General features: G+C 39.4%; 2 protein-coding genes across 12 annotated transcripts in view; one reads left to right on the top strand and one right to left on the bottom strand.

Annotated features, from left to right (window-relative positions):
* Positions 1-6,662, top strand: part of CRIM1 (cysteine rich transmembrane BMP regulator 1) — a 205,186-nt gene extending 198,524 nt beyond the window's left edge. For both annotated transcript variants that reach the window (XM_082427666.1, XM_082427665.1), the window contains 2 exons: positions 2,499-2,689; positions 4,196-6,662. In XM_082427666.1, coding sequence (XP_082283792.1) covers positions 2,499-2,689; positions 4,196-4,372 — 368 coding nt within the window. In that variant the 3' untranslated portion in view covers positions 4,373-6,662. The remainder of the gene's footprint in view (positions 1-2,498; positions 2,690-4,195) is intronic.
* Positions 1-27,658, bottom strand: part of FEZ2 (fasciculation and elongation protein zeta 2) — a 62,112-nt gene that overhangs the window by 11,007 nt on the left and 23,447 nt on the right. For 2 of the 10 annotated variants that reach the window (XR_014254284.1, XR_014254285.1), the window contains exons 6-11: positions 17,682-17,762; positions 15,418-15,493; positions 12,567-12,632; positions 8,742-8,883; positions 7,001-7,861; positions 6,715-6,896 (exon numbers count right to left, since the gene is read on the bottom strand). Coding sequence is in view for 2 of the 10 variants with exons in the window: in XM_082427832.1 (XP_082283958.1) it covers positions 8,867-8,883; positions 12,567-12,632; positions 15,418-15,493; positions 17,682-17,762 (240 nt within the window). In the remaining 8 variants the exon portion in view is untranslated. Of the gene's footprint in view, positions 1-4,390; positions 6,897-7,000; positions 7,862-7,919; positions 8,884-12,566; positions 12,633-15,417; positions 15,494-17,681; positions 17,763-27,658 lie in introns of those variants that run through there. The other 8 variants (XR_014254288.1, XR_014254289.1, XR_014254290.1 and 5 more) reach the window with 8 other exon arrangements.

Genomic DNA, 27,658 nt, shown 5'->3' with positions numbered 1-27,658 from the left:
TTTTTTTTTCCCCTTGCTCTGTCCTTTTAGTCGTGTGTAATAGAGATGTTATTCTGCCTCTCAGCAGCTAAGTGGTAAAGCAAGGCCAAGTTCCTGTCAATCTTGCCTTCTCTCTAAAAGTAGTCCTCTTGATCAAAAGAGTATAAGCTTGCTCTTAGTCATGACTCAGTACTGCCTCCTGTCTACTCCAAGGACATTTTCAAAATCACTGTTAGACTGTTTTTATATTTCTTTTGGAAGAAGCAGTATTCATTGCTTGAGAGATTAATGGTCTGTTACGCTAGATATTGTGTTATGCTTGGATCAAGCCAGATGACCAGAGCACCAGATTCCTGGACCCATGTTTTGGCTCCTTATATAATTGCTGACTGAATGGTGCTTCAGCATTATGTTTACAGTCATTCAGTCAACAAATATTAGTGCCTACTCTGTGCCACATACTGATCTGGATGCTGAGCTTTAGTCATAAGAATAGCCATATTTATTATGTTACATTGAGGACTCTGTATTACATAATATTTCTGTTATAAAGACCCTGAGGAGAAATTTCTTCATATATCAGTAGCAAGAAAATTTATGATTCTCCTAAGCAACTGATTTGTTTTAATCTTAAAGACATTGTGAATCTTACTGATGTTGCTTATTTCCATTTTTGCTTTGGCTGCTAGGAAGCTTAAAGCTAATCTTATGGTCTGCTTTTTGCATCAAAACAGAATTTAAGGACTAAATTTTGTAACAGACCTCAACTGAAGCTTCATTTTCCTTTCCCCAAGATTTTCCTTAATTTACTTTTTAATCTTCTTATATGACATATATTCCTAAAAACACTTCCAATATCATTTGGAATGTGGGAAGGTGAAAATTCATTCTTTATTCATTGTGTTTTTGAAACCTGAATTCATCAATAAAATGTTACTTTTACCTTTGGCAATTAGAAACTACTCTTTTTTTTGGCCGCACCGCACGGCTTCCGGGATCTTAGTTCCCTGGCCAGGGACGAAACCCGCGCCCTCAGCAGTGAAAGTGCGGACGGGGTCCTACCTACTGGACCACCAGGGAACTCCCCCCTTTGGCATTTTTCTTGATGCTGATAAATATGTTCCCTTTTTTTTCCCCCCTTCCTATAAAGTATTACCATCTACACTGTCTAAAATAACTAGGAAGGGTCTCTTCTTCCCGTCCCCCCAAATACACACAGAAGGATATTAATTAAAATCTGAGTTTTAAACTATAGACAGTATTAACATCACAAAGCTGTGCCACTTCATGAGCTGAGTTTCCAAAACAATTTAAAAGCAAGTCCTTTTGATTGCATGTGTTCTGCATCTTTCGCTAACCTGGTCTTTGATGCATTTAAAGACATCCTGACTACAGTGGTTTATTTGAAACAAAATAAAAGAAAAATAAGGAAATCTTCAGAGAGTGCTCCTGATTGGTATCTATTTAAATTTGTTATCTCTGTCTGCAGTGTTCATTGCAAGAATGATGATTTAAAGGAAAAGACCATCATTTATAAGAGCAAAATTAAACGTCCCTTGTACAATAACTAAGGCAGGAAAATGATCCAATAGGTCCAGTGAGTTTTCAAGTTTATGAAAAGTACAGCATTTTTGCTTGGAGCTCAGTAAACCAGAATATTAACCAAAAGACCAAGCTCTTGATTCTGGCTTGGTTTGTACGAGTACACTACTAATTAGTCTTATCTAGTACACTACTAAGTAGAAGCATATACTTTGTCCTAGTCTCCTATTTGTTAGTAAACAGGGAGCTAAGCTGATGTTTCTGCTTCAAAATCTTAGAAGACCATAAAGGTTAACATTAATCAAAATATTTTCAGTAGTCTAATTTTAGTCACTTTTTAAAAGTTTTTTAATTTTTTTCTTTACTTATTATTTTTGGTTGCATTGGGCCTTTGTTGCTGCGCACGGGCTTTCTCTAGTTGCGGCGAGCGGGGGCTACTCTTCGTTGCAGTGCACGGGCTTCTCATTGTGGTGGCTTCTCTTGTTGTGGAGCACGGGCTCTAGGTGCGCGGGCTTCAGTAGTTGTGGCACACGGGCTCTGGAGCACAGGCTCAGTAGTTGTGGCGCATGGCCCTAGTTGCTCCATGGCATGTGGGATCTTCCTGGACCAGGGCTTGAACCCGTGTCCCCTGCATTGGCAGGCAGATTCTTAACCACTGCGCCACCAGGGAAGCCCTAGTCACTTTTTTTTAAAGTTTATGTAAGAATTTTCTTATTTTCTTTACTAGCTAGAATCAGCATCATCCTGCCCAATTACTAAACCTTCTCATCCTAATATTTTCTTTTTTACATCCATCCCTAAGAGCTCTGCCCTCTCATAAGAGCTCTTTGGATCCACATTAGACTTTAATCGTTTTAGCCTTAAAGTACTAGGAAGCAATAAAACCACGTTGCTGATCTCTATTTGCAATGTAATTAAAATAATCCTTAAAAATTCTGGTTTAGGTAATAAATGCTTGTAATTTTTTTTTCTTCTAGACGTGGGTCCCCTCCAGGTAGATTACAGAGATAATAACAGGCTGCACTCAGGAGAAGATTCTTCGCTGGACTCCATTGCCTCAGTTGTGGTTCCCATAATAATAGGCCTCTCTATTATTATAGCATTCCTGTTCATCAATCAGAAGAAACAGTGGATACCACTGCTTTGCTGGTATCGAACACCAACTAAGGTACTGTACTGACAAAGTTTCAGCCTCTTAAACGATCAAACTAGGAAAGTTTGTATGTTTAGATTTCCTTAGTTGCTTGATATCTTCTCTATTAGCCAGTGAAATGTTTACTTTGCTCTTCATAGCTTCAAATGCACATCAAGCTGTGGTGATCAAGATATATAGTATTTGCCCTGGGCTAGATGGCTGGATCAAGTCTCCATCAGTTAATGAATCCTGACCTTTCACAGATCCAATTTCCTGGATTTACTTTAAAGTTTTCAAATAAGCAGATACCCCTGGATTGATTCCTAAGTGATTGTTGTTTATATTAGAAATTAAAACTTGGTCACTTGGTATTTCTCAATCATCTATCAATCAACTTAGAATTGGGAGAGGAAGAAAAAAAATCACAAGGTTAGGGAGATAACACACAGAAGAGGGCAAGAGGAGAGCTAAAAGATCATGACAACGTACAAAAGTCCAAAGGACAGGCAGATGTGACAAAGGCAGGCAGAAAGGGGAAAGGTAGCAAACGATGAAGAGATTGTGTGAAATAATACCAGACAAGGTGGACAGAGTCAGATTTCATATTGCAGGGGAAAGAATATGTGTTTGTTGTCAATACAAATGCAAAGGGCCTCAATCTGCCTATTTTAAAAAGCAGGAAATAATTCATTTTCATGAAGGGAAATAAATCGTAATTCCTTTGAACACTAACTCTACCTTTTGCAGTTTGGTTTTTACTAAAGAAAAAAGATATACAACCTCAAGAATTGAAAACGGCCAATTTATCATCCAGATAATACTTTCACGTAAAATTTCTGTCAGATGGTTATCCTACCTCTGATTTTCTTACAACAAATATGTGAATTGCCTCTGTGCTGGGCACATGCTGGGTCAGGATACAGGTCTGCGCAAGACACAGTCCCTACCTGCAAAGCTGGGGAGAGAGCTGCTCATAGTGTGTATGGCTGGATATAGACAGACTGGCCCAACCTGGGATGCTGATTTTACAGCCTGATAAGAAATGGTCCGTTTATCTTAAAATCTGCCTATCTGGTACCTTCCACTCGTCTTTGAACCCTCTTAAGCACTAGTCTGTACTTCAAGGATTTGAAAATAATTATGTCACTTCCATATTTTCTCAATCCCTTCATCCCCTCCGTTTGACGTAAGTTATTGACATTTCACCCTTAAACACAGTTTGTCAGTATCCCTCATAAGAGTACAGTTGGCAGCACTTCCCTGGCGGTCCAGTGGTTAAGGCTCCACACTTCCACTGCGGGGGGCACAGGCTGGATCCCTGGTTGGGGAGCTAAGATACCACATGCCATGCGGCGCAGCCACAAAAAAAAAAAAAGTATAGTTGCCACCAGAGCAGGATGTGAACCCACGTAGTCTGCCCATCCGTGTGCTGTGATGCTGTTTTCTCACTTGAATGAGGTACTAAATATCTGTTGATCTGAGATAGATATGTAAAGCAGCTAATTCTTTGTGGTTCTTTTTCCTCCTCCCATTAAATAGCCTTCTTCTTTAAATAATCAGCTGGTATCTGTGGACTGCAAGAAAGGAACCCGAGTCCAGGTGGACGGTTCCCAGAGAATGCTGAGAATCGCAGAACCAGACGCCAGATTCAGTGGCTTCTACAGCATGCAAAAACAGAACCACCTACAGGCAGACAATTTCTACCAAACGGTGTGAAGAGAGGCAGTGTGGATGAGGTTTTGAAAGACAGAAAAACGACTCAATCTGCTCTTAAACTAGAATTCGTGCACTTGCTTAGTGGATTGTTTTGGATTGTGACTTGATGTACAGCGCTGAGGACTTCCTGGGCTGGGCTCTGTCGACAGCAGTGTGCAGAACAAGCATTCCCACTCTTCCTCAAGATAACTGACCAAGTGTTGTCTTAGAACCAAAGGTTTTAAAGTTGCTGAGATATATTTGCTTGTAATATAGCTGTAGAGATACTTGGGGACGGGGACAGTGAGTTTGGTCGGGGCGAATGGGTGGGAGGGTGGTGATGGGAAGATAAATTGGTCAGCTTGGCTTGCGGAGAAATCCAGTCCAGTGGCCCAGAGGATATTTTTTTTCCTGTTGCTCGGAAGACTTGCACTGGTTGCTGCAAAGCTCAGGCCTGAGTGAGCAGGAAAACAAAAAGGCCTTGCGATCCAGCTGCCATAACCACCTTAGACTACCAGACGAGCACATCAGACCCTTTTGATAGCCAACCCAGGCCTAAAGACACATGCTTCTTTTATATACAGTCACAGCTGCAGTAGGTGGTGAGGAAGCAAGAGAAATGGGGTAGCGACGTTTCTCTAAAGCGGGTGATTAAGGATATATACAGTTATACTTTTTGCTGCTTTCTTTTTCTTCCAAGCCAATCAGCCAGTTCCTAGCAGAGTCAGCAAATGAATAAAACCTGAGTCGTTTCTTGATGTGAGCACTGGAGCTTTTCTGACAGCAGCGTGGCAGGAAGGAGAAGAGGGTGAAGGACACCAGGCATTTCCAGGGGCTATACTTCCTTGTTTGTTGTTGCTTTCTTCTGTTCTGTTGGTTGTTCATAGTTTTCGTTGAAGCTCTAGCTTAAGAAGAAACTTTTTTTAAAAAAAAGACTTTGTTTGGGGATCTTTTTTTCCTTATTATATACTGATTCTACAAAATAGAAACTACTTCATTTTAATTGTATATTATTCAAGCACCTTTGTTGAAGCTCAAAACAAAAAATTATGCCTCTTTAAACTTTAGCAATTATAGGAATATTTATGTAACTATCTTATGCTTCAGAAAAACAAAAGTATTTGTGTGCGTGTGTATATAATATATATGCATATATATTTATACACATACAATTTATGTTTTCCTGTTGAATGTATTTTTATGAGATTTTAACCAGAACAAAAACAAACAGGCATTCCATATCAGCGCTTTTGATCACTTAAATTTTTGATTAACACAAAGTCTCAATCTACTTGCAGTTTAATTGGGAAGAGAAACGTGTGAGTGTTGGGTGTATGTGTGTTTGTGTGTGTATGCACACGCCTTGAGCAGTCAGCATCGTACCTGCTATGGAGAAGGTATTCCTTTATTAAAATCTTCCTCATTTGGATTTGCTTTTGGTTTTCAATTTGCTCACTAGCCAGAGACCTTGATGGCAGTTTATCTGCATCACTAATCAGCTCCTGGATTTTTTTTTTTTTTTTTCTTTCAAACAACTGTTTGAAACAACTACTGGAATATTGTCCATAATAAGCTGGAAGTTTGTTGTAGTTTGCCTCAGATATAACTGACTGTATACTATAGTGTTAACTTTTCAAACAGCTCTTAGCACTTTTATACTAATTACCCATTTGTTGCATTGATTTTTCTTTTTAAAATGCTTGTTGTGAAAGACACAGATACCCAGTATGCTTAATGTGAAAAGAAAATGTGTTCTGTTTTGTAAAGGAACTTTCAAGTATTGTTGTAAATACTTGGACAGAGGTTGCTGAACTTTAAAAAAAATTAATTTATTATTATAATGACCTAATTTATTAATCTGAAGATTAACCATTTCTTTTGTCTTAGAATATCAAAAAAAAAAGGAAAAGAAAAAGGTGTTCTAGCTGTTTGCATCAAAGAAAAAAAGATTTATTATCAAGGGGCAATATTTTTATCTCCAAAATAAATTTGTTAATGATATGTTACCAAAATAGACTTACATCAGCCTGATTAGTATAAATTTTTGTTGACAATTAATCCATTCCTGGCATAAAAAGTCTATCAAAAAATTGTAAATGCTTGCTTTTTGTTTTTTCAATCATGGCCATATTATGAAAATACTAACAGGATATAGGACGAGGTGTAAATTTTTTTTATTATTTTAAAGATTTGATTTATCCTGAGTGCTATATCTATTACTCTTTTACTTTGGTTCCTGTTGTGCTCTGTAAAAGAAAAATATAATTTCCTGAAGAATAAAATAGATATATGGCACTTGGAGTGCACTATAGTTCTACAGTTTGTTTTGTTTTCTTCAAAAAACAAGGCTGTAAGAGGATTACCTGCAACTTGATTCTTGGCAGCAAATAAACACTTTGACTCTAAATCACACAGTGTCACTTTCAAAAAGATTCTGTGTCTGAGATGAGAAAGATGACTCGTCCTTTTACTTTAAGGCTGTCAGTTCCGGCATCACAAGCAGCCCCAGTGCTTCTCTCAGAAGGCAGGCCTTTCCCAAGGAATCCTTGTTAAAAAAAAAAAAAAAGGTGTCGTCCCGGCCCAGCCCCCCGGCCCAGCAATCAAGTGTACAGCACAGGGATGCTGCTGAGAGAGAAACTTAAAACCTACCTGTTGTCAGTCACAGATCAGAAACACACCCATCTCATCATTAGAGTCAAACTCATTCATCATGTGTAAGAGAAAGGTTTTATAGAGGGAAACCCTAGGGTTTTACTGATGCTGAAGAAAGAGGTTACCAAGCAAAACAGGGGAAACCTCATTAAGAGGGGACTTTGAGTTGACAGGAAAAAATAGCATATTTTTCATACATTTCAGAGGCATCAACTTAAGAATGAACTATAAACACACCACTGTTGAGTCGCTTCAAAAAAAAATCTCTTTTGACTCTTTAGGATGCCCTCCAAAGTGATATTTTTTCAGTATAAGACAATTTTTACAAATTCAGATTAAATTATTAATATTATTGTATTAGTATGCCTCTTCATCAATTCAAGGGCAAGGGACAAATTGGTTCCACATATCCGCTTTCAAATAAGACATTAATAAAACAAGGAACCATCTCAAGTTCCACATACTCCTAGAGAACGGCTTAAGTGCCACGCTGGCATCAACTCTAAACTGAGCCACTGCCGTTGCAGTCCTGGTGTCCCAGTTACGGAGCAGGGTCAGGAATACGGGTAGCTCTGTATGCTCACAGATGTTTAAGTGGAATTTTAAAAGCCCGACAGCAGGTCCTATACAGACTCTACTTACACTCACGTTGTCAATGGGAAGAAGCTGCCGTGGCTGTTAGGAATGCCTCACGGACCCAGAAAAAGAACAGGACTTCCATCATTGCACAGCAGCTTAGCACGATCTGAAAAAAGTCCCTCTCTCCCCTCCTTAGCATCATGAGGCTAATCAAGACTTCACCAGCTCACACGCTGTAATGATGGACAGTGTGTGAACAGTGAGGGGAGGGATCCAGCACTGTTAAGGGAAGAAAAAAAATCAAAAAACCAAAAACTCAAAATAAAGCTCTCGAGTGTATATTACCTTTTTTTTTTCCCCAATATTTATTAAATGACATTGACTTGATTGGAACTGGCAAAAGTTTTTCATGACTAGTGATGGATCCATGAGTAGCTGTTTCTAGAATTAGTACTTTAGGAAAACACACAGGCATGAATAAAATATAACAGTAACAGGAAATGGGCAATGCTGCAGCATACAGCTTCTTAAGCACCTTAAAGGATACAAACTCCTTTGAAAGGACACTTCTTCACAGACAAGTGAAATGAAGCATTGAAACCTCTAAAGTTAAACAATACAAGATTCTGAAAGTAAATGGCATCTTAATGGTTAAAATATGAACAATGGTGAAACGCAGCAACCTCTGAAATCAGTCATCTCCAGCTGTTTCGATATTGACTAAGTATTAAGCCAAGACAACGCATATTCTGGTTTCCCTTCTTCCAAGAACACCTCAATTTTTAAGTCTTAGTCTCTCTGGACAATACTGGTAGGTAATATTTACACTGACAGTTCTCTTACAAAAAAATCAGTGTTGGTTCTTGCCAGCACTGAAAAATAACGAGTATAAATCTCTCAATGCTTTGATCTAGTTCTTGAGTGAGTGCAGTTTAGATCTAGAAAGCCTTAAAAACTCAAACAGGCATGAAAAATATAACTGCACATGCACAATTAACATCACTCCCCCTTACTCTATAGAGCTGGAAAAGAGAAGAGTTCATAATTGTTAGTATTTAACAAAAAACCATCTATAGAATTCAAAATAGTGCCATAGTTCCCTCGGTTCGTAATATAAAGCATTAGAGAAGGCATGATCTAGTAATACTGAATCACAAACCCAAGTTCAGGTATCCTGAGTTTCCAATAGCAGGAAGGTAATGGTAGCCAGCTTTCAGAATAATGCTATAAGCAATTTAGTTTGCTGTCCACGGAAGATAAAGCTGTTCCTGAAGTTATGCTGCCCTATGTAGGACACAGAACTAGAGGAAGAAAAACAAAACAAAACAAAACAAAAACTTTTAAATAGAAATGAATATTTTGTATATATTTACACAAGATGTATATATATTTATACACATTTTTATGTATATACATTTTATATGTATATAAAAAACACCATTAGAACTAAACATTAATGCAAGGATCTATAGTAGCAATTTTTTTCTAAGGTATAAAAGGCTACACCCAACAATGAAACGTTTTCTCAAGACACATTGATGAGAATTGCCCAGAAATGAGATACCAAAAGGCCATGTCTCTTAGGGTACCACTTAGAGATATAAACCCATAACGTTAGCCCTGTACAAGGCTTATAACACAGCAAACGGCTCCCCAGTGAAGTCAAAGAAGGATCCAAGTGTCTGCACACAATTTTCTTCCCATCTGGGGTCAGCACAGTGGCAGCCAGAGCTACACTACTAGCCTTTGGTACAGCTGTTGAGGGCCAGGGTGGGAGCAGGCTGCGGGGGTGTAATTACACAGCAGTGAGAAAGAAAAGCTTAAGTAGCCCATACGGCATCTGTCCCATCTTTTCCAGGCCAAATGAGGCCACTTTTCTACCTTCTTTCACATCTCACCTTCGCACTGAAATTAAGGTGGTATATGTAGGCAGCTAAGCCACAGTCACTGGCATTAAAAACAACAAGGAGAAAGTCCCACCAGGAAAGGGGAAGGAGAGTTCTCCCTTGAGCAATACCCTCTTCCTGGGCAAAATGTTCTACTGGTCCCCAAGGAAGAGAAATCACTAACTGGCTATGGATTTCCAGAATGGGTGGAAAAGAGCGTTTTAAACAGCCCTCCATCCTCACCTTCCCACGCACGTGAACTCCTCTGAGTGTTACACGCCCCTCTTCATTTTCTCAGAGCACAGAGTCACCCTTTAGTCTGAACCCCAGCTTCTTTTCCACCCAGTCCTCACAATACAAAGCCAAGACCAAAACTGCAACACATGCACACAAGCAGCTCGTCAGCCGCAGGTACAGTCTAGCTAGACCTGCGCTCGCAGACCAGAGCCAGCGGCCCGAGCAAGGGGAGCAGAGCTGGAGGCACGCCGCCTCCCTAGGGCAGGCGGCACAGGGTCGCAGTTACAGTCCCAGGTTTTCAGGGAAGAAAGGAAAAATCACACCCCCACCATACGACCCAGCAATCCCACTCCTGGGCATATACCCTGAGAAAACCATAATTCAAAAAGAGACATGGGGCTTCCCTGGTGGCGCAGTGGTTGAGAATCTGCCTGCTAATTCAGGGGACACGGGTTCGAGCCCTGGTCTGGGAAGATCCCACATGCCGCGGAGCAACTAGGCCCATGAGCCACAACTACTGAGCCTGCGCGTCTGGAGCCAGTGCTCCGCAACAAGAGAGGCCGCGATAGTGAGAGGCCCGCGCACTACAATGAAGAGTGGCCCCCGCTTGCCGCAACTAGAGAAAGCCCTAGCACAGAAACGAAGACCCAACATAGCAATCAATCAATCAATCAATCAATAAATCTTCAAAAAAAAAAAAAAAAAAGACATGTACCACAATGTTCATTGCAGCTCTATTTACAATAGCCAGGACATGGAAACAACCTAAGTGTCCATCGACAGGTGAATGGATAAAGAAGATGTGGCCCATATATACAATGGAATATTACTCAGCCATAAAAAGAAACGAAATTGAGTTATTTGTAGTAAGGTGGATGGACCTAGAGTCTGTCATACAGAGTGAAGTAAGTCAGAAAGAGAAAAACAAATACCATATGCTAACACATATGTATGGAATCTTAAAAAAAAAAAAAAGGTTCTGAAGAACCTAGTTGCAGGACAGGAATAAAGACACAGACGTAGAGAATGGACTTGAGGACACGGGGAGGGGGAAGGGTAAGCTGGGACGAAGTGAGAGAGTGGCATGGACATATATACACTACCAAATGTAAAATAGATAGCTAGTGGGAAGCAGCCACATAGCACAGGGAGATCAGCTCGGTGCTTTGTGACCACCTAGAGGGGTGGGATAGGGAGGGTGGGAGGGAGACGCAAGAGGGAGGAGATACGGGGATATATGTATACGTATAGCTGATTCACTTTGTTATACAGCAGGAACTAACACACAACTGTAAAGCAATTATACTCCAATAAAGATGTTAAAAAACAAATCACACGCCCACATCCCCCTGGAACACTGCTCTCTGGGTCATAAACTTCTCCCATGCAGTCTGATGATAAAATAGCTAGAGAATGCTTCAGAAGCTCATTCTCTCTCTGGCCCTCATGGCAGTGCCCTAGGGACCCACTATAATTGAAAATTAAGACACGTTCTTTATGTGCATCTCATTCCTGATTCACATCTATGAAGAACAAACCTCAGAACAATCCAGCTTTCATACCAATGCTAGCACAACACAAAAGCAAACAAAGATGTCAGATTTTTTTGTTTTGTTTTGTTTTTAATTCAGAACGTAATAGGAAGAGAAAACCCTCCTCCATCAGAAAGAAAAGAAAAAAGCTTATTTAAAAAACGATCATGTCACCTTAGTCTTTTCTACCCTCCTGTTAACCTACTAATGGCTGGCTTGGTGTCAGGTCTTACAGGTGATACTCACGTAATACTCACTTTGTGCTCATGACTATACCAAGGGTTCCCCCTTTATGAAGCTATGATTGAAGAAAAGTCCCATCTGAGTTATCTAATGTCTCACAAATCCCAACCTTTGGTTCAGCTAGCTACTACTCTTGATGGAGAAGAGAGAGAACCCAAAGAAGAGAAGTGTGACCAGAGGAGGACTGCTCTCAAAATTGGATCAAACACTACAGGATGCATTTTACGATGCTCTGAAAATATGTTACCTAAAAAACTGCTACTTTTTAAGAAATAATTTCACTGAAAAGTATTAATTTTGCCTATAATTAAATAAGTTCTTCAGTCCCTCTATCATCCAAATTTTCTTCCTTCCTCAGCAAAGTAGGTGAGCTCGTTAAAGTCTCAAACGATCTTCCTTTGCCTCATCACTATTCCCATCCCGTGAGATCCTGACCTTGCTCGTAAGATTTATGGCTCGTTCTTCACTGCCCTGGCTTTATGAAAGTCCATTCTTTTTCTCTTTCTCCCTCCGCTCCCTGTCCCTTACCCCATCCCCGTTCATATTCCCTTTGGGACTGTTAACTGATCTAACTGTTCCCTCCTTCATCCGTCCTTCTTCTAGTGTCCCCAAGATGACAGAGGCCACCTTTCTCAAATCCTCAGTGTCAACACCTGAGACTCACATAATTATGGCAATATCTCCATAATATTTCCTCCAATGCCTTCTTTTTTTTTTTGGCTGCTCCACGCAGCCATGTGGGATCTTATTTCCCGACCAGGAATGATCAAACCCGTGCCCCCTGCAGGGGAAGCTCAGAGTCTTAACCACTAGACCTCCAGGGAAGTCCCTCCATTGCCTTCCTTGATGTTTATAAATTTAGCTGTGGAAATTATTTCTAGCCCAGGACTTCAAATAAAAATTAAATTTTATATAACCGTACTTTATAATGTTGGAAGCATAAATAAGTCATCACATATCTATTCTCACCCTGCAAAATATAAGTTGCGCATTTGCAAGTTACTTTTTAATCTATTAGCAAGACAATGCATTTATTGACCAATCAAAACTTCCCAACCACTGCACATACACTATTCTAAAACTCACCTTTCAGTATATAATCAGTTAACAAACTCGGAACTTTTTCACTATCCTCTTTCATGGCACGAAGAACTGCAAAATAAAGGAGAAAGAAAATACAACAATTTCCAATTCAGATAACCTCAATCATGGTAGCCTTAGTCTTAATTACATGATATAACCAATTCATGCAAATTGACTATTTTCTGGATGAGAGAATGCAACTGCAAATGTTCAAGAATTTGTTATAGTTGAATAAGTCCTCGTTCAGGTAAGAATACTGCAGCTACCTGAGAGCTATTTCCCTGATTTAAAATTTCTGAACAGTGGAGGCAGGAAACAGGAGCTGGGTTATTACACAGAGCCCCAGTTTTGTCATCATAAATACTGGCAAGTGAGTTACCATAATGTACACTTCTATGAGCTGTGGAGAGGAGAACCTTGGTGCTGCAGGTCTCATGAGCTGGAGGAACTCTTAGGGAAATGAAGAGTTAGCCGTACTCTCCAAGGAGCACATCAGTCAGGCTTCTTGGAAACTTTTAAAGAAAAAAACAAAATGAAGAACAGAGTTCCATGAAGCAAGCACCCAGCCAGGCTGCTTACTTCTTGATACTCCAGAGGCACCTGGGTGATTTCGCCTCATCCTAAAGAGAATCTTTGACAATTTGATCTCTAAGCAAAGACAAAATAGAAAACACAGCTGCTATTACAGTGGTTAAAAAACATCTAGACCACCTATACTGCCCTTTCACAGTGACTGCCAACTCAAACTCTCCAGAGCATCCTGGGGAAAGACCTCACTATTCTCCCCCAGACGTCATGACAAGACAACCTAGTGTAACCGTCAAGTCAGTCTTCCTGGGTTTAAACCCCGGCTCTGCCACTTCCTAGCGGTGGGACTGTGAGCAAGTTACTTAATCACCCAGTTCCTCATCCGTAAAATGGGAATAATCATTAGACTTGTCTCAAAGGGTTGTTGTGAGTATTAAGTTACTAATTCAGGTGTAAAGGACTTAAACTAGTACCTGGAACATAATATACGCTATGTAAGCATTACCATCATTATTAGCACAACTAATATTATTCTAATTCTTATCACTACTATTATTGCACCTCCAACAGCTTCTATGAAGAAGGATACATATCTAAACACTGCCTGTCTCTACGGGGCTTCCCCTGCAGTAACATCTATAGGTGGGGACGGCAGAGGCTCAGATTCTCCCCAGAATTTTCAGGAGATAACTCACTTTTCTTAAACTTTCAGAGTAAAGGCCATCCTTCCATCTACTGTCTTCATGTAGTATATTAACTTGGACACTCATTCACACACCCTACATACATTCACTCACCCCAAATTCCAAGTTGTGTCAGTCTATAAAGACATCATCTAAGGATCGGCCTAGGACATTCTGATGTGGGAATTATGACAACTTTGGTTTGGCCAAGTATGTGTTTGTCCTTGATCTGAGAAGCTGAGATCCCTCAGTAATTCTTGGCTTCTAGGCAATATTTGTGCTCTCTTCTTAGAGAAATACTTAATGTTCAGTATTTCTGCTTCCAATCGTATTTTAGATTTGTTTTCAGTTCTACATAAAATCACGTACCAAAAACCAGCACTATTAAAATCCAGCATTATTAAAAAGTGCAGCGGACTGGAAATTACGAGACGCAGCCCTGTAATGAACCATTCTCCTGTGTGATCCTGGACACTCATTCTTCCTGAAAAGTAGAGGGCTAGCCACCCAGTTAATCTCTTAATTCTTTATTTTATACAGGCTGGCATCACATAAGTATGAAATGTTCTGGAAAAGTATTGTTCAAAGGAAAGAATAAAAGCTTCAGGTTAGCAAGCAGGCTGCTTGCAAATAAGACATTTCTTTCCTCGTGCTCCCCCCACCCATGCCTCGATCACCTCAATTTCCAAAATCAATATCATCATTAATATCCACTCATGTGATGCTCTCTCGTTCGGCTCCCTCTTTAATTCACAGTTATCACAAATATTTATAAATAGAAAGAACCAAACAGATCAGCAAATTCAATCCCTTCAAGAAAAACAAGGCCAAGTGATTGACTTATCCCAAATCACACATACATTAATTTATTTAATATGAGGTAAAGAGAGCAAATATTTTAATCCTCATTTTTCACTGTGACTGAGAGAGTGTAACTTCCAAGGATATCCCTATAAGTAACGGATAGAACCAGAATTCAGGGCTCATTTATGGCTATCATAAATATACATTATATTGACTGTCTCTGAAGTCTAACAAATTATTTTAAAATGCAAGCCCATTGAAGGTGGAGTATTTTTGTCTGCTTTGTTAACTGAAGTATCCCAAGTGCTCAGAACATGGCCTGGCACAGAGTAGGCCTTCATTAAATATTTGCTGAGTGAATAAATATTCTTAAAATATTACTATCAATTTCTTTTCTACCTGTAACTACCTACCTTGGTTTCTACATTCCTAAGAAAGGAGAGTGTTTTAGGCTGCATTTCTAAATCTTTCCTACTGAGCTTCTGACAGTCATACTAATATAAGATCCATGAAGCACCTTATTAATTGATAAATGGATATATTCTTAAATATACAAGAAGTGATGGGAAATTGTTACATTTTTCCTCCAAAAGTTCAGCTTGTAAATGTTTCAAAAGATAAGAAAAGCAGGAAAAATACAAATCAACTCTAGATTGAGTGCTGTGTTTGTCACAACCATTTATGGTTTCATTCTCAAAAGAATAAATGATGACATCCATCATTTACTATCCTAAATTGACAAAATAAAACAATAACAGAAACAAAACCAGCCAACTAAAATCAGTGTTTAGAATCAGCAAAAGTAAATAAGGTAACAGTTTAATTTTGTCTTTGCTTACTTTTTGTTAATATTTGAAGATCTTCAATAGATGGTGGTCCATTTTTCTTCTCATAAGGAATGACTGTTGTCAAGTACTGCCAAGTTAAAAAAAAAAAAAAAAGTGTCACTTAAATCTGAATTACCTTCTCTGCAAAAATTTGATAGAGCTACTAGAAGGTTCGTTTTATAACATGAGAAACATGAGCCACTTTAGTGATGAACACAGGTATCTTACTATCTCAGCTGGAACTCATTTTTTTGCCCACCTGTTTACATAAATATCTACTTTTTCGCCTTTCAATTATTGAAAATTTCACAGGAGTAAGTCTGAGAGTGATGTGTCCAATTTGTTCATTTTTAAAGTGAAGTCTTATCTAACATTCTCCTTGCATACTTCAACACATTTTTGAAATGGTAATTTAAACTAAAAACATAACCATTCTGCATAACAAAATAGTTCCCAACAGTCAAATGATTCTGTTTTAGACCATTTTTTTCTGGTTGAACAAAACCAGTCACATGGATAACTTGACAACTTTAAAAATGAATACCAGCTTTCTCCAGAAGCTAAAAAAGAAACACTTACCCAAATAATTTTAAAGATGTATTACTATTATTTTAAATTATTGTGTAAGTAGTTATCAATGCTTAAAGGTATTAAAGGAAAAGAGAAAAGTAAAAGGAGATAATGGCTTAATGAATAATGAAAATTCATGTCTGATATTGAGACAAACTGCCTAGTTCACTACTGTAAAGGCTCACAAGTATCAGTTATGTTCTATAACTATGTCCCTTGAAAGCATAATCTAAAAATTATTGTCCAGATTCTCCTATTCTGGCCACACCACCAAAAAATGTATAGTTCAATGTAGTTTGCATGTGCTTATCTAGAGATCTACTAGTTTTTTTTTACTTGGAATCTCTCCAGACCCACCCATTATTTAGCCCCAGTCCTGAATCTCAGCTCTATTCCTAATCCTCTTTGAGCAATTTTATCCCACTCATAATCAAAAAACAAAATAGAATTGCTTAACAATAACTGATTACAATGAATTGTTTCAATCTCTAAGAAACTTAGTTTCCACCATCTTTATGGTGTAGGCCTCTCCAAGATGATGCCCAGTTGTATAACCAAACATGTTTCTTTGTAAAGAATACACAAGAAGCCAAAACACGCCCTCCTGGGGCCTCGCTAATAGCATGCATGTCGGGCAACTTGTAGAAGCACCAGGAAGCCGCACCTTGGCATGCATGCTGTCTAGCCACACTTTCAGGCCTTCCTGCCCCACTCCCACATGTTGGGTCAGTTTGGAAGTTATTCTGCCATCTTGTGGGTTTGAGAGAGGTGAGAGGCACCAGAACAAAAAATAAAAAAAAAAAAATTCAACCATCCCTTAATGGAGTCCACTTATGAGCTGCAAATGTCAGTGAGAAGGATTATTTAATGTCAATTATTTCCCTTCTTGAGTAATACAGAACTATCTGCAGTAAAAACCTAGGCTCAAATGCCTTATTCTGATAAACTGCCTACAAGCTACACTCTGCACACTTTCTCACTCTTCACTTAAGAACTAAATTGAAGAGTTTTCTTTTTAAAGTGAAGGTTTCAATTGTGAAAATTCTAAGCACATTCAGTGTAGATGTGTTTCCCATGCTCTTGACATTCCTTAAGTCATTATATCAAAAAATGCTAATAAAAAGCAAACTGCTACACATTTGACTGTATATTTATATCCATGTATAATTTGGTATAAATAATGTCTCATGCCTCATTCAGCAACTGAGTTGACTGACCACATGATACACCTTAAAAGCACATGAATTATCATTTAAAAGTAGGTAAGGATGCTCTATAAACATTTTGACCTAGAACTGTAGTCTAAAAGATACCAACATCTGGCTTTCTTTCCCCCAAAATGAGATCTTGTTTCTTAAACTTTTAGAATTACAGTAGCATATTCTAGTTTAGTTATTTTCACAGCTATATATTCTACACAGGCAATTCATTAAGTCAATATATGTTAACAGCTATTCGTTTAACGGTAAAAGTGAAAAATAGAGTTCTAAAACATGTATTAAGAATACACTGAATCTACTGTCTAATCTGAAAAATGCTTTTTCCTAAAAGGAAATTCTATGCATTATCAAGGCTATAAATATAATGAACTTTCATTTCTTTAAGCAATAGTCTTAGTAGATTAGTAAGACTGCCAGCTTTCAGGACCTTCACTTACACAGAGAATGAAAAAACAGAGAATGAAGAAAATAAGAATAACCAAGCACCTGTTTCTCTCCACCTGAATTTCCAAAGGTGTGGCGGAGGCCATTCTGAATGACATTTGAGATCCCTTCCATGCTGAAGCGCTAAAGGCAGCGATATACGGCCCAGAAGAAAAGGACAGAGAAAGAAGTTCAAAGACTATTAGTAAGAATGTACCATGACGACTTATGTACCCAAGAGGCAAGCGGTTAGAAAATGCCACTAACTCATTCAGATAAAGCAGACAAAATCATGCTGTTTTAAAATGCTTTTGCTTCCATTTCTTTGCAAGTCAAATGCAAAAGCAACTACCTTCATGCAACTATATATGAAGATTTTTCCTGACGTAGCTGATAAATGTGCTCCAATATAAACACTGTAAATTGTACACATATTTGTTTTATGCAAAATTTACCACATAACTTTAAAGATACCTTTTGATATTGTTTACCTACACTTTTTCAAAAGTCTGAAAACTTAACACTGACAGTATGCATATTTTCGGTCTAAGTTTGCACATTTCTACCATAAGTTTGGAGAACATTAACATAACGTTTGGCAAATGAAAATGCTGTTACTCGGAGAGCTGATTATTGCTTCCCACTCACTCTTCAGGACACCTGCCATCGCCTTGGGGCAGAAAATTCGAACTAGAGGAGCACATATGCTTCCTGGAGAGCAGAGTGGATCCCATGTGCCAGCGAGGTCCCCTAAGACTTTTGCAGACTTTTCCATTCTGTTTCTAGGAAACAATTCTAGCTTTTTTCTCCCAGCAACCTCCAAGACTTCCTAGAATTCATTGTACTGAAAAGGGAATATTGTTTTCCTACACTACTCATCTTGATTTGTAACCAGTCTACAATGTCATCAGACAGTGAAAAAGAGTCCAGTGGCACCTCTGTGGCTGCTCAGTCAAAGGACTTCGATGGCTCCTCTTACCGCATGACTAATTAAGGGGAAAGGCATTCTGAAAAGGAAGTTCAGTCCTGATTCACCGGATGCTTCCTCCCCCTGTAATTTTATAGGGGTGAGTTGAATCAGTAAATACATTTGAGGAGTCAACATAAAGAGTATTTTACCAGGCCCTAATGAACAGAAAAAAGGAAACTAAGGCAATGGTTTCTGCCCTCAAGAAAGGCATAATAGTGTAGCCCAGTGATTCTCAAAGTGTGGTCCAGGTCAAGACAGCTCCACCAAACATGCTGTACTTTGCTAGCAGTGTAACTCTTCTTTTGATGAAGTAGGCTAGTTTTAAAAGAAAACCTACAGATAACCATGTCTGCAGATTTTTCGCATGCTATCATATAACTTGTTCACATTTTTTAAAGAGATTATCAAAAGAAAGGACCTCTTAGCCTCCAGCGTCTGCAACAAAACTTACGGGAAAGTCTTTTCAAATAAACAAGTCAGCTCTTTTTTTAAAAAAATTATGTCTATCAAACGTAGTTCCTTTCAAAAGCAACAAAGAGAAAAATACTGAATTTTCTATATTACTTCACTCCATTATCTACAGGCATGTTAAAGGCAGATACAAATTCAGAAAATCTCAAGCAAGATGAAGCATTTTAGAATCCATGTATCAGAAAACTAAGGTATACTTCATATTTGAACAGTGTATTCTAAAAACACCATCTTTACCTTTCCCAGTTGGAAACCTAATTCCCGTCTCTTGCGGGTGGGGGTGGGAGCAGTTTATGCAAATTTTTAAATTCTTAAGCTGTAATTTAAATTTCTTTATTAAATGTCCAGTTGTGGACATTACTGAGCCATTTCAACTGCCAACAGCCTGAGTATTTGTGAAAGATGGCTTTCATGCAACCAGGCTTAGTGGAAATAAATGAAAATGCAATCATGTGAAGCCACAGTAACTTAGGAACATAAAAAACGAAAGAAGTTAAGTAAAGGAACTCCCAGTAGAACCTTTGCCCTTGCGGCTGATGACAGCTGAGTCAGTAGTTGTGGCCAGTCAGGCCCCACTGTATCCTGACCAGGCAAGCAACACGGCAGCCAACTAGGTTCAACTGGGAAAATGACAGAACAAGAAAAATCAGAACATTCAGGGGAAGCACAAAGAAACCAACTATGAGATACCGCTGAGAACGTTCCACCCCCAATGCTCCAGCTGCCATCAACTCCCACCTCCCCAGAAACCACTCAGTAACAATTTTCTCCCTTTACTGCATGTTCAAACTCTTCCTCTCTGCTAGCTCTTTCCCACATTGCCAACTTTAAATTCTGAAACCCTCAACCTCTCTTTCCCCAGGGTTTCCAGAAACAGCTCTGCCCAGCATCATTTCTTTGATGCCAAGGTCTGCGGACACCTTTCAGATCCCTCGCAGACATCCAGTAAGCTCTCCTCCCTGCCTGCCTGGGTTCCCAGACACCACACTCTCCCAGAGTCCCCCCTGCCTCTAGGCTGCTTCTTCTGAGAAGTGCCTCTTTCCTTGCTCACCTCTTATATACTGGTGTTTCCCAGGGATTGTGTCCCTATTTTTTTTCTCATGCACATTCTGACTTTTCCCACTTCAACTTCTGCCTCTGTAGATCTACAGCTCCACTTTACTAAGAGCAATAAAGTGCCTGGAACAGAGCCTGGCACAAAGGAAGGGCTCAAGAAACACTAGCTACCTTTATTTTAATGTCCCTCCTGAGCTTCGGACTTGTATGTTTAGTGGTCTGTTGGACACTTGTACTTAAACATTCCAAAAACACATCATATCCAAGACTGAATTCATCTTCCTCTCCCCCAGAAATTTTTTTTTTTATTAAGAGCCTGTTTCTCCTTCAGCATTCTATACCTCTCTCCTTCATTTATTCATTCTTTCAAAAAATATACTCGGGGCTTCCCTGGTGGCACAGTGGTTGAGAATCTGCCTGCCAATGCAGGGGGCACGGGTTCGAGCCCTGGTCTGGGAAGATCCCACATGCTGCGGAGTGGCTGGGCCCGTGAGCCACAAGTACTGAGCCTGCGTGTCTGGAGCCTGTGCTCCGCAACAAGAGAGGCCGCGATAGTGAGAGGCCCGCGCACCGCGATGAAGAGTGGGCCCCCGCTTGCCACAACTAGAGAAAGCCCTTGCACAGAAACGAAGACCCAACACAGCCAAAATTAAAAATAAAATAAAAATAAATAAATTTATTAAAAAAAAAAAAATACTGAGTCACATATTATTCCAGGTATTAAGGATTCAAAGCGAACACATCAGCCAAGGCCCCTCCCACCCTCATGACCTGACATTCCAGCCTAATAGGAGCAGAAAAAATAAAACAAGTAAAGGAACTAGATAACTGCAGATAATGCACGCCCTGCCAATAGCTACAACAATTAAAACCTGGATGCCTACTTTATACTGGGAGGTCAGAGAAAAGTTCTCCTAGGAGGTGACATCTGAGCTGAAACATGAATTATACACCCTCCCAGATGAGCTACAAAGGACAATGGACAAGAGATCCTCTCAGAACAAAACCAAAAGCAGCCAAACTGGCCAACCAGGGAGTTCACCCTGCGGCCAGTGAGCAGGGGTCCTGTTATTCTTCTGCAGCAGGATGTGAAACAGTAGCTACTGAGTATTTCCATTCTCCCCTCCTTCCAATAAGAAGGTTTTATTACAGCGGCCCTGTTCTCTCTCCATCTTCATGTGCTGGATGTGCTGGAATGGGAGGCTTACTCTTTGTACCATAAGGAGCTACATCATCCAGAGCTGATGGGAAGGACAGACATCCCCTGAAGATACTGTGCAAGATGCAGTTACTGTTGAAGAGATTTGCATATCTCACTTTGGGGAAGGGGTACACATGTTCTATCTATGCCACCCCAAGGCAGAAATCAATGACCCAATCCTGGCCCCTCCCTTCTCCAGAGCCCCAACCGATAGATTCAACCGCCTTAATATCTCTGAAATTCAACTATTTTCCCATTGCTGTCACTTCCTTGGCTCAATTCTTTCCTGATGACAGCAACAGCCTCCAAATCAATTCCTTATCTCTAGTTGTCTCCTTCCGATTACTTTCTCCTTGAAACTCTGAAGTTACCCTTCCAAGAGACAAATCTGAATATGTAACAAGCCACTCAAAACCTCTCCTTGGTTTCCTACAGCCTTTAAATAAGGACCAAATGCCATAGCGAGGCATACAGTACAAAGCCCTCCATTTTCTGGCTTCTACTTTGTTACTCCACACCCTCTTCTTCTTGACTCACTTCCTCCCTCGACTTCTAGCCATAATGAACAAGCTGCGGTTCCCCAGGCGCCCTGTCACCTCCAGGTGGTTGCCCACACCACCCCCTCTGCTCGGTATGCCTGTCCCCTCCTTCCTCTGCTTGTCCTCAGGATTCAATTCAGACCCCTCAACCAAACTCGGGGTGACAGTAATGCACACACACCGCTACCACAGGACGGTACCAGGCACAGAAAGCACTAAAAACGTGGTAGCTGTTTTGAATATAGCAATAATTACCCTATCCCTGGGTTTCTCAACCTTGACACTACTGACACTGAATTACAGATATGTAATTCTTTGACGTGGGAGCAGTCCTGTGAATTGTAGGATGTTGAATGGCATCTCTGGCCTCTACTCAGCCGGAAGCCAGTGACACACCCCCCCGCCAAGTAGTGACAGTGACAAACGTTTCCGGACATTACCTAATGTCTCCTGGGGGACAGAATTGGCCTGGTTGAGAATCACTGCATGTGCATTGGATGGTCTGTCATCAGATCCCCTGCCCACAGGTAGCATGTCCCTGGAGGCTGCGATTTACTCTGCATCCTTAACACCCATGCCTGGCACATAATTACATATCAATATATGTTTGTCTAATAGTACTACATGAAAAGATAAAAGTTTAATTTGCCACATAGATGGACCTTGAAGGCATTACGCTAAGTGAAGTGAGTCAGACAGAGAAAGACAAATAGTGTATGATCTCACTTATATGTGGAATCTTAATAAAAACCTAAACTCATAGAAAAAGCGATCACACTTGTGGTTACCACAGGTGGAGGGTGTGGGGAGAGGGGACTGGAGGAAGGTGGTCAACCAGTATAAACTTCCAGTTATGAGATAAATAAGTACTAGTGATATAATGTACAATATGATGACTTTACTTAACACTGACAATACGATGTATAAGAGTAAAGCCTAGGAGTTCTCGTCACAAGGAAAACCTTTTTTCTCCTTTCTTCTTTCTTTTTATTGTATCTATATGAGAAGATGGATGTTAGCTAATCCTACTGTGGTAATCATTTCACCATATTTATAAATCAAACCTTCATGCTATATACCTTAAACTTACACAGCAATGTATGGCATTTATTTCTCAATAAAACTGGAAAAAAGAAAGTTTTTTTCTTTTAAAGTGGGGATGAAGCACAAGATCTAAAAAACAGAGCAGAAAGAAAAAAGAAAGTTTTGGTTAGGTTAACTTTTCATAAGCTCAACCCCATCTCAAAATTTTTAAGGAGAGAAATGATGTCAGATACCCCTTTTGTATGCCCACAAAGCACAAGCCCATCCTGAGCATGCAGGAGGCACTTGATTGATCGTCATTGGCTTCAACTGCAAAATTTTTCAGCAATTACTTCCCCTAACGGTGAAATACTTCCAGATTTTTTTTTTTTTTAATGAAACCAGGAATCACACCTTAGTCAAAAGTACTTGGAATCAGAAAATTTTTCAACAGTCTTCTTGGATAGAAAAATGTTGGACTAGAAATCAGAAATCTGGGCTCTCTCCCAGCTTTGCCACTAACTGTGTGACATGACAGCAGTCCCTAAGCCTGCAGAGGCCCATTTCCTCATCTGTGAAATGGATGATTAAATGATGTCATTTTTAAAGGTCTTCTTATTTGTAACTTCTGTGAATCGACAAGTTAACTCCACCTAGAAGATACATGATTTCTTAGGAAGGCAAATCCAAACCATACATATGCACGCACACACGTGCACACAGAACAGTACATGACTAAAAGGTCACATAAGCTATGATATTAGTGCTCTAGAATGACAGAATTGCCCAGCAAGATGATACATTCAGAGCACACACACGCAAGCACACAGAACAGTACAAGACTAAAAGGTCACATAAGCTATGATATTAGCGCTCTAGAATGACAGAATTGCCCAGCGAGATGATACATTCAGAGCTGTCTACTCCCGTGGCTTCCTTTTTCTTCTGTGACATGAGTACACTTTGAAGAGAAGAGACTAGGTCTTAGTTTCTCCATCCCAGTGACCTGCACAGTGCCTGTGCCACAGCAGGCATTTATAAACATCTGCTAAGCTGAAGTTGTAACACACCTAAGACCAGTCTTAGAGCCTGTGATAACCATATCGGGAGGCCTCTTGACTTCTTGCAGGAGAGAAACATTTTTAAAAGAGCTAAAAGGCAAAAATAATCTGAGGGTGAACAGAAGAAGGATGACATGATGAGATATAAAGTTTTTTGTCAAAGGTGTGAACAGCGGAGTTCTGGAAAAGCCCACTGAAGAACCTAGTCTGAGAAGTCAACATGAGATTAATAAAGATAAAATCATCCTGTTGACATGGTTTGTAAAACAGTGTAGTGACTAAGAAATATAAAACCCCTGGGATAATAAAAGCGTAGCAAGTAGAAGAAGGTCAATGAACTAGAAGGATCACAGAATGAAAAGACTACCAGCGAGACAAGGAAGGAAAAGGAAAAGAGCTCCGCAAAACACACAACAGAGTCTGCTTTACAACTGCCCTATAAATTCCAAAAACAATACACCCTCTTGGAAGGCAAAATGAGTTTAAAAAAGATAAAACCTCAGAGGCAGACTAAATTTACTTTTAGTAAACATCACCTCATTTAGGAACACTACATTTACATGCTTGAGGGCAGATACAGTGTTATTAGGTGCTTATGGTACTTAACTGGGCCAGAGGGAAGACTCTCTCTATGCTTACATTTTGTAAGTTGGGGGGGTGGGGGGGGGTGGAGGGATGGAGGGAAGAAGAGAGGCATTTCTTTGTTGAACATTTCTGAAGGTGACAGTGCCAGAGCCATGTCAAAGCATTGACAGAAGTTAAGTCTCAAGGTTATGAATGCTCGATGAAACAAAGGACATTCAATAAAGGGTTGTTACAGTTTAATTAAAATAACAGCAGTATTAAGTATGTCAGAAAGCCCAATCATGCCTCCAGGTAATCCACCACTTCTAGGTTTGAAGTAAAGGATCCAAATGTTCAAATTCAAAGCGAAGCGCCTGTGAAGGTTCTGTGAGTCTAAAATTATTTTGTAATCTATCCACTGCATCTTTATGAAGGAGTTAATAGCTCTGTAAAATGCCCTTCGCAGAATGCAGTTTTTGATGGGAGCCCTTTTATAAGCAGGAAAATGATTAAGCATTACAGTATTCACTTTATTGTTCCCCTCACCGCTGACAAAGTGCCAAAGTAACGTGGCAAGGACAGGGGAAGGGGTTTACTGAGTTCAGGGCCTCAGTCACATGGTTCATACTGAGAATACTCACGACTGCCTCACGACCATTTGCTTCCCTGGCGTGAGTATGTATTAAAGTCTCAAAATCAGTCATTCTCTGGAAACTTTTCTCAGACGAAACCAGGAACAACAAAGTGTAAACAAGATATAGAAGAAAAAAAAAATCTATAAAAATCTGAAAGACAAAGAAATGAGCCAAGACCTCCATGCCCATCCACAATATGCCTGCACAGAACTTCCAGAGCCATGGGTTCCCTGCACCCGCCTCTGTACAACTCTGTACATCCTCGCACCAATGTACACTGGTTCTGTGAGCTAAGGCCTGTTGAGCTTTTGTTTACCCATTTATGAAATGGCAGCAACAATAACACCTGCTCTATAAGGTTGCTGTGAGGATTAAATGAAATAATCCACGGGAAGCACTTAGCAGGGTGTTCAACAAATATAAATGTTCAGAAAAAGTCTGGGCTGTATTCCCTTCAAAAGGCTAGACCAACATTTGGGACATAACTCCCAAACAGAAAGAACCATACCTTTCTGCTTTTCTCCCAAACAGTAAACAACAGTATTTCAAGTTCTCCTCATATAAATAAAATGGCAACTGAGAAATAACCACCCTGATTATAGTCTCTAGCTTAAAAGGTCTGAAGACAACACAAGGAAAAGATACTACTGTCTGAGACTGAATCAGCCAGAAAGCTTGAACAGAAAACAAGTAACACTTTTAGGTAATTCAAGGTCTTTCTGAATAATAAAAAGAAAAGAGCTAGAAAATACCACCTAAACTGAAAAGCAACACGGAATCAGATAGAGAGTTGTGGTTTGCTCATTCTTTTCCAGAGTCTTAACCATACCAACTCATTCTCTGCACAGTGTATTCACCAGCTCAACTCATTTCACAGAAAGCAGGATCCAAGACAGGGAAAAGCCAAACTAACCCAGAGGTCAGGAGATTCAGACTATTCCTATTATCAAACTTTTCTTAGCTTTTCTCTTAAGCTGAGGCCTCACCTGATCCCAGTGGCACAGATCTCTAACTAGCCAGGAAAGCTTTTAAAAATCTCAATATCAAAGCTCAATAACAGAAAAAAAGGTTGGGAAAAGCAATTAGGAAATGCTTTTTCATCTATTTCTGACTCTAATCTATGCTCTCACTCCATTAATATTCTTTATACTCGAGGTTCAAAAGAAAGTAAAATTCAAACATAATTATTGTTCTTTATACATCACATCATTTTTAGTAGTTTGAGTGACATGATTTCAAATATTAATTTATGGAATAGTAGTTAATGTTTTAGTTAAAATTCTTAAAATAATCAAAATACAAAACATGAGAACAGCATAGAATTGAAAGCAATAGTTAAATGTAAAAAAAAAAAGTAAAAACATTCAAATAATTAGTAAGCTATTACCTAAGATGTAAAAATTGATCTTGCTTGTTTTGACACTTCTTCAAATCAAATAATTTTAATGTGAATGATAAATCAGTTATAAATGCAAATTCTACCAAAAAAATACTTTTTTGAAAAAGATCCAAGTAAGTGAGAAAATGTGAGTTACACCAAAGCAGATAAATATTTGAACATGTCTTAAATATTGAACTACTAATTTATAAATTCAATCTCAAAGCAGAAAGATGTGAATGAAGATTTTCAAAGTTAGGAGTTAAATGGACTAGCATCAATTTAAGTTTTTGTATCTGAAGATCTTTTAAGATTTTTATGTAATTTAATCTTAATATGGTAATTAAGTATCAGCAAACATTTTCAAAGCTACTAAAACTAGAGTAAAATAATTAACCCTGGCAGTTTTATAAACTCTTTTCTGATACTTACAGATACCCTAAATATATAATAAGATCACAATTTCCTGGCATATTATGGCTTTTACGTGAATTTGTATCATACTAACAAATAATTAACAAACCTCTCCAAGACATAAAGGAGTCAAGAATAGACTCCTGGGCTTCCTTGGTGGCGCAGTGGTTAAGAATCCGCCTGCCAATGCAGGGGACACGAGTTCGAGCCCTGGTCCGGGAAGATCCCACATGCCACGGAGCAACTAAGCCCGTGAGCCACAACTACTGAGCCTGCGCTCTAGAGCCCGCGAGCCACAACTACTGAGCCCACGTGCCACAACTACTGAAGCCCACGTGCCTAGAGCCGGTGCTCCACAACAAGAGAAGCCACCGCAGTGAGACGCCCGCGCACCACAACGAAGAGTAGCCCCCACTCGCCACAACTAGAGAAAGCCCGCGCCCAGCAACAAAGACCCAGTGCAGCCAAAAATAAATAAATAAAATAAATAAATTTATGAATAAATAATAAATTTTAAAAAAAAAAGAATAGACTCCTGATTTTTATTACAGTAACTGCTGAGTCATAAAAGCTCACTATTACCAGTCTAACACCAAAAAACCATTGCAGAAAACGAATAGTGGATAATGGTAAGATTTCAAAAACTGCTGATAACATATTTCTCTAAGCAATACTACCTTTCAAAAAACAAATTTGTGGGCTTCCCTGGTGGTGCAGTGGTTGAGAAT

This window comes from Balaenoptera physalus, assembly GCF_965194825.1.
Source record: "Balaenoptera physalus genome assembly, chromosome: 15".
Classification (NCBI taxonomy): domain Eukaryota; kingdom Metazoa; phylum Chordata; class Mammalia; order Artiodactyla; family Balaenopteridae; genus Balaenoptera; species Balaenoptera physalus.
Note: the sequence above shows the minus strand (reverse complement) of the source record. Positions and strands in the feature narration are given on the sequence as shown.